The 7,392-nt window shown below is 29.5% G+C and overlaps 1 protein-coding gene across 1 annotated transcript; it reads right to left on the reverse strand.

The window, feature by feature from the left end:
• Positions 1–3,094: 3,094 nt before the first annotated feature.
• On the reverse strand, positions 3,095–5,903 carry LOC107899155 (probable aldo-keto reductase 1). Its single transcript, XM_016824780.2, has 7 exons — positions 5,634–5,903; positions 5,379–5,543; positions 4,950–5,153; positions 4,666–4,838; positions 4,363–4,453; positions 3,917–4,070; positions 3,095–3,528 (listed from the first exon to the last, which is right to left on the reverse strand). Exons 1-7 carry the CDS (start codon positions 5,679–5,681, stop codon positions 3,344–3,346), a joined length of 1,020 nt encoding a protein of 339 aa, XP_016680269.2. The 5' UTR covers positions 5,682–5,903; the 3' UTR covers positions 3,095–3,343.
• Between the last annotated feature and the right edge of the window lie 1,489 nt (positions 5,904–7,392).

Consider the following 7,392-nt stretch of genomic DNA (forward strand, 5'->3'; position numbering starts at 1 on the left):
TTTTAATATTATTTTGTGTGTTTATTATGTGTGAATTTAATTGTATGAAGTTTTCGTGTTTTAATTTCGTCATTTGAGTGTCCGATTAAATAAAAGGATTAAATCGCGTAAAATAAAAATTTAATGGTTAAATATGAAAGTATCTATTTGTTGTTGTCTTTATAATTTGGAGGTTTTAAGAAGCAATTAGTCCACCATTAGGTGAGTGGATGGCAATGGTCAAGAATGACCTTATAATACGTGTTATATATTATATTTTAACAAAGGTTAATTAAGTAAATTAAATATTATGGTTAATATATGTTAAATATAACAAATTTAAAACCATGTTCTTCATCTCTTTTTTTTACCGAAACTAAGAGAGAAAAATAAGGGTTTAAAGCTTTGGAATATTTGGCACTTACAAAGCTTGATTAAGGTATGAATTTTGTTCGGTTTTTGATAATTTTTACGTTTTTGAGATCGTTGCTTTGAATACTTCAAAACTCATGTCTTAATTTTGTGAATTGTTGATGATTTTGAAATATGTCATTGATGAATGCTTGAACATTGTGATAATTGATGATGAAAAATGAAAGAAATGTGATAGATTAACATGTTTTGTTTTTGAATTTTTAGTGAATTTGAGAAATTAGAGCTAAATTGTGACAATGAATTTTTTTAGGGATTAAAATGTGAAATAAATGAAATGTACGGACTTGTATGAAGATAAGGAACATTCGGCCCTAGCTTGGTGTGGGCAAATTTTGTGTATTTTGTGTTTTGTGCAAAAAGGACTAAATTGCAAAAAGTGTAAAATGTTAGGGGCAAAATGGTAATTTGACCATTTATGTCTTTTTGGATTTAATTGAATGTTTTGATGAATAAAAAGGTTAAATTTGAACATGTTTAGATCGAGAAACGAAGAAAACGGATTTGGATCGGGGAAAAACGAAAGTAGTTGAATAGTCGATCGTGTCCGCTGATATCCGAGGTAAGTTTATTAGCTATTTAATTTTATTAAATCAGTTTATATTACATGTATGAATATCAAATGTATTTATGTTGAGTTAAAATTAAAAGTATATAAATCGAATGAGAAGTATGAAAATTATGTATATATATGTGTTAGGTTCGAATGAGTATGAATATACAAATATATATACATTCAATGTCTTTGTAAATAATTTGGGTATGGAACTATAGGCATGTGATGTATTCGAACATAGGTATGTATATATGTCAATAAAGTTTTAATTTAGTTAATGTTAATTGTTTTATATGTTTACATGATGTTTGAATAGATCTATATAAAGATATATATATGTATCAAATATTTGTATAAGTTGGATTGAATAAGCATATATATATATATGAATAAATAATTATATTGAGTATAGGTATGAAATTATATTTATATATATGTGTGTTAATTTCGAATATGTATGTGTATAATATATAAAAGTACAAGTTCTTGTTTCGAATATAAGCATAGAGTAATATATATTTGTTAGATTCGAATATGTATATATGTACATGTCTAAGATCTTGTCTTGAAAAGGTATATGAAATTATATAGGTATATATGGAATTCAAATGTTAAAAGTACATAGTATATTATAAGTTAAATCTTATGATATTAGTAGTGGAATCTAAAGTATGAGGTTATATATATATAAATGTGTTTCAGTTGAATTATTGAATTTTTAAGTTAGATTTGATGATTGGGATTTATATATATATCCATGTGTTTTAAAGATATAAGTTATGGATATTGAGCTGAATTTTATGTGGATTTTATATACAAATATGAGATACAACTTCTGTGAATTGAGATTCTTTTGTTAAAGCTCAGTACCAATCAGATTTATTGCCAGTGAAATTATTCAGACTATACGTCTAGTAGGCTAAGTGTCGGTGATCTGAATCAGGTTATAAACCTAGCAGGCTAAGTGCCGGTGATCTGAATCAGGTTGTGCCGGTGATCTGAATCAGGTTATAAACCTAGCAAGCTAAGTGCCAGTGGTCTAAATCAGGCTATAAGCCTAGCAGGCTAAGTGCCGGTGAATCTGTTAAATTAAGTGATTATATGCATTTGATATATATATATGATTTTGGTTATATGTAATGGATAAGTTTATGAACATTTATTTATATGTATTTGATGAGCATATAAATGTTTGGATCTATGTGTTTAGTGAATAGGCACATATATTGGTTGTTATGAAAATTGTTGAATATACATGTATGCATTCGGCACATGTGGATTAGAAGTATAAATGTGCATTTGGTTCATGTAGTTGATAAGTAAAAATATAAGCTTTTGACTTATGTATTTGAAAGATCATAGATATGCATTCGATGAAATGCAAATGATAAGTATATTAGAAATTAGTATATGCAATTAATGATTATGTCTGTAACTTGATTATAAGCATATAATGTTTATACATATGTTCGTTTATATGTATTTTAGATATGCTATAAACTTACTAAGCTATCAAAGCTTACTTTGATTGTTTTTGTCTATTTATTTTATAGTTAAAAACCAAGCTGCAGACTCGGGGATCGTTAGCGAAGATCATCACTCTATCTACTATCTCGGTATTAAAACGTTTAAATTTTAACTTATGGCATGTATAGGCTAAATAAAATTTTGGGAGTCGTACTTTAATGTACTGTATATATATAATTAATAGCCATATGAAACTAGCTTATTTTTCTTACGGTTTAACTGAACTGAAATGTTATGTTTTGTTATAAAAGGTTAAAGTAAAATTTATAATTATACTTACTTCATATTTGACTAATTTAATATAAATGTAAAATTCTTGAATTCTACTGAATGTCTGTGTTAAGTTGCGTTTTATCTGGTAACGCTTCGTAACCCTAATTTATCGACGTATACGGGTTAGGAGTGTTACAGTCATTTTCCGAAAAATGTCTTACCGAATTCAAAAGGGTAAGACATTTTCCTCAAAAAAGAACTGACTTTCCTGTGTTCTGTAAAATATTTTACCCTAGGAAATCATTTTCACACACCCAACATCAGAAAAGCCTGAAAAGCTTTTTACAAGCTATCAAACAGAGAGAAAAGAAGAGATCAAGAACAATATTAGAACAATAAAAACATACATTGATTAAACAACAGCTACAACTCTATTCGTCCAAGTACACAATTAGACTTGATTATTTCAAACAACTAAAAATAACACGATACAAAATATGACACAACAACATCATAAATACTGAACCCTCCATTATAATGACAATCCAAAGCTTTAGTAACTCATCAATCTTTCAATGGCTTCAGTTTCTTGGGAAATCCATTCATCCCAACACCCATGAAACTTTGCTTCTAAACCTAGGTGCTCTTCTTTGGTGGTGTATTGCCATATTTCCAAGTGAATTGCTTTAAACCATCAGGATAAGTACCCCCTGCAACCTCATGGATTGGGATCGCATCTGAAATTTCTTTCAAATCTTCTTTTGTCAGCTTTACTTTCACTGATTCGATATTGCTGTCTAGATTTTTAATCTTGGTTGTTCCTGTAAGAAGTGAAAACAATGTGTCAAAAGCTTTGGTTTTAAATCTCAATACAAACTATATATAAATTGGCCTTTGGTACAGGATTTTTCAGGCCATTCTTAGTTACTCGAACTTGTATCAGAGTGTCCAACACAGATATGTTCATTTTCCTAAGGTTTTACATATATCTGGAGGAATATGCTAGAAAAGCCTATGCTATCTCTGCAGGTTACTAACTTACTCCGACTGTTTTTTTCTTCAAGTATCCGTGTCTAATACCCAACATATTTTGACATGAGTAATGAATACAATTCTCCAAATATATGAAAAACTTCAAAAAAATATTAAGAGTTCACTTATATTGGATCACCTCGGAATTCAAGTTGAAAGTGATTGAATGTGACTTACCGGGAATAGGAGAAACATCATCCCCTTGATGAAGAACCCAGGCAAGTGCAAGTTGTGCCGGTGTACATCCATGCTTTTCAGCCAACTTCTCTACTTTCGAATATAGGATCCTATTTCGCTCCAAGTTTTCTCCTTGAAACCTTGGGAACACTCCCTTAAAAAATAAATGTTTGTAATGAGTCAACCGATCTGTTTTTTACAACTTAGAAGCATGTTACTATGTTATCCGAACTCTTCATTTTCTTTAATTACTCATATCCAACATGTCTCTATGACAATAATTGGATATAAGTATGAGAGTAACATCCTTCAAATAAACGAAAATGAAACTTAAAAAAAACTGAATATATTCATGTCGGACACATATCTGTATCCAACACTTACTCCTGAACCGGTATAACATAGATTAAGTATAGGTTAAAGCCATATAAAGTGAGTCTCCATACCAGAGAACTATTAGAGGTATCCTCCTTTGCTTTACCGGCAAAGAAACCATGACCAAGGGGACTATATGCAACAATCCCAATTCCGAGTTCCCTGTATTGTTGAACACATTTAGGCAGACATAACCTCACAGCAGTTGAAGGAGTTAAAACAGTTGATAACTTGAGAAAAGACGATCAATAAGTGAATTTCAATCTATTTGAGCAAAAGGGTATATTTATATCCCTCCAAATATATAAAAATTTGAATATATCTATATTCGAATAAAAAAAAAAGTTACGATGATTGAAGATAGAAGAATAAACCTGCAAAGGGGAATTAGTTCTTCCTCAACATCACGAGTCCAGAGCGACCACTCAAGTTGTACGGCAGTAAGAGGATGTACAGCGTGTGCCCTCCTTATAGTTTCGGGGCTAGCTTCAGAGATACCAATGTACTTTATTTTTCCCTCTTCCACCAACTTCTTCAGTTCTTCCATCTATTATACATTAAATATATATAAATTATGCTTAATTTTCCCATAAACAAAATAAAATCGTATTTGTGCTAAAGAAAGACAAAATAGGGTTTTTAATGCAGCAATGCTTACGGTATCTTCAATAGGAGTGTTGCGGTCAACTCTGATTATATAGTAAAGATCAATATAATCCACATCAAGGCGTTGAAGGCTAGCCTCAAGTGAAGAACGAACAAATTCAGGAGTGCCATTGATAACCGGACCATCTGGACCCATGCTTTCAACACCGAATTTTGTAGCCAACTGTACCTTCTCTCGTGGCAGATGCTTCAATGCCTGCAAAAAAAAGAAATGATGTTGGTTTCCCTCCCATATGCCTTTAACGAGCCAAGAACAAGAATGAAAACATTAAATCATCCATTTGATAAACTAAAAAAATCCATCTCTCACGTATATCTTCGAACATGTAATAGACACAAGAGTGTGGGAAATTGAGAACATGAAAGAATCGCTCTCAGTTTCAATGTGATTCAACTTGAAGAGATGACGAAAGGATGTTACCTTTCCGACCAGAATTTCGTTAGTTTTGGGTCCATATAAGTCGGCTGTATCGATGTGAGTGACTCCTCTTTCGACTGCATGCTTAATGATGGCTATGCCATCTTCATCTGACACTGAATGATCGTGACCTGTAAGACTCATACACCCAAATCCCAGCTTTGAAACCTGCAGCAACCAAAAAACAATGGATTTTACCCCCAAAAGAAAACGCCATTTTCTTAACTAATATAACTGGTAGGAAACAAAATCTCAAACCTCAAATCCTTGAGTTCCAAGTTTCACTCTAGGAATCTCAATTGCCATCTTTTGTTTCCTTTTTCTTCTTCTTCTTCTTCTTTGTGTACTATATAAACAAAGGCTTCTCCGATTACTGAACCTCTCAAAACACACCTTAAATAGAAAATCTTGATGGATTTATCTAGTATCTGATCTTGTTCTCACCTTTGTCAACATTCTTACGTCAGTAAGCATTTCATCCCATCTGCCTCAATTGAATGAGTGGATAAAGCTCTTTTTCAGACACGTTTGACACCGTTTAAATCGTTTGGTTAAATATATCATTTGGGTTTTTTTTTAAATTTGATATTTGTGTTATTTTATGGTAAATTATAAAAATGATCATTAAATTGGAGTGAAATTTTTTTTTTTACCTCTGAACTATAAAGTGTTTTTTTTGTCACTAAAATTATCTACTTATAATATTTCGATCACTCATCTGTTAATAGAAAAGTGAGGTGAAACACATTAATTTAAGGGTTAATATCTAATTTGATCATTAAACTATAGTTAAGATATTTAATTTGATACTTTTACAACGTTTTTAACAAGAAAAATATAAAAAATCCTAAAAATTTATTATTTATTTTTTGAAATTATAAAAATATTTTTAAAAATTGTAATTATGTAAAAGAAATTACAAAAATATTATAACAAATAAAACACGTATTTTACAAATTAAAAGAAAAATACGTTTTTATTGGTATAACATATAACCATTTTGCATGATATCTGATCAACTTGTCTGCTACTGTAGCTTTCAGTGCTGAAAAGCAAGCCAAGCCTTTTCCTTTGGGCAGCTACTGGGAAACCGACAATCATTGAACTATTAGACCCAAGGTGCGTTACAGCCGCGCAGCTCTACATAAAGTCATGGTCACATAGTGTAAATACGTATTTTGTTTATTATATAATTTTTAGAATTTTTTTGTTTTATTTTTTACATGATTATAATTTTAAAAAAAATATAATTTCAAATATATTATGAATTTTCAAAATAATTTATGATTTTTTATATTTTTATATTTTTAAATTTTTTTGAAATTATTGCTAAAAATGTTATAAAAGTACTAAATTGAATGTTTAGGGATCAAATTGGATATTAATCCATGAATTAGTGTACCACCTCCCTTTTTTGTTAAATCTGTAACAATCATGAACGGATCAGCTGCCAAAACTGTATAAGTTGATAACTTTAATGATTAAAATATAACTTTTCATATTTTAGTAAAAAAATTAACTAAAGTTTAGTGAACATTTTTATAGTTTATCCTTGTTTTTATTCAATACGGCACCTATGCTTGACTAAAAAAATGTCATCTCATATTTTTTTGTTTGATATAACATTTGGTACTCAAGTTTGACATTTTTTTAACGTGGTATTTATATTATTTTTATCCAATATGATACTTGCATTTGGAAATTTTTTTATATATTTTGGTATCTAAAAATAAAAATATTAATTTTTAAAATTCGGATTTTAAGATTAATTTAGTGAAAAACAACTTCTAATTTTTTATGTTTGAATTTTTCATGATCTTCTTAATAGAATAAATTTAGTGTTATTTGTAAATTTGTTTATTTTTGCATTAAATTATTCAAATACATATGATTTAATTCAAGTTTTAGGATCGATGTGATGAAATTTAATTGCTAATATTATTAGCCAATTACGAATTTCATCTAACTCTAAAATTTGGATTAAACATTAAAAAACATTTTTAATTCTAACCCTTTA

This window comes from Gossypium hirsutum, chromosome D08, assembly GCF_007990345.1.
Source record: "Gossypium hirsutum isolate 1008001.06 chromosome D08, Gossypium_hirsutum_v2.1, whole genome shotgun sequence".
NCBI lineage: Eukaryota > Viridiplantae > Streptophyta > Magnoliopsida > Malvales > Malvaceae > Gossypium > Gossypium hirsutum.

Coding starts and splice junctions, on each gene's coding strand:
- LOC107899155 (XM_016824780.2), bottom strand. CDS start 5,681: ATGGCAATTGAGATTCCTAGAGTGAAACTTGGAACTCAAGGATTTGAG. Junction 4,454..4,665: donor GAACTAATTCCCCTTTGCAG/GTTTATTCTTCT, acceptor TCAACAATACAG/GGAACTCGGAATTGGGATTG. Junction 3,529..3,916: donor TGATGTTTCTCCTATTCCCG/GTAAGTCACATT, acceptor CACTTCTTACAG/GAACAACCAAGATTAAAAAT.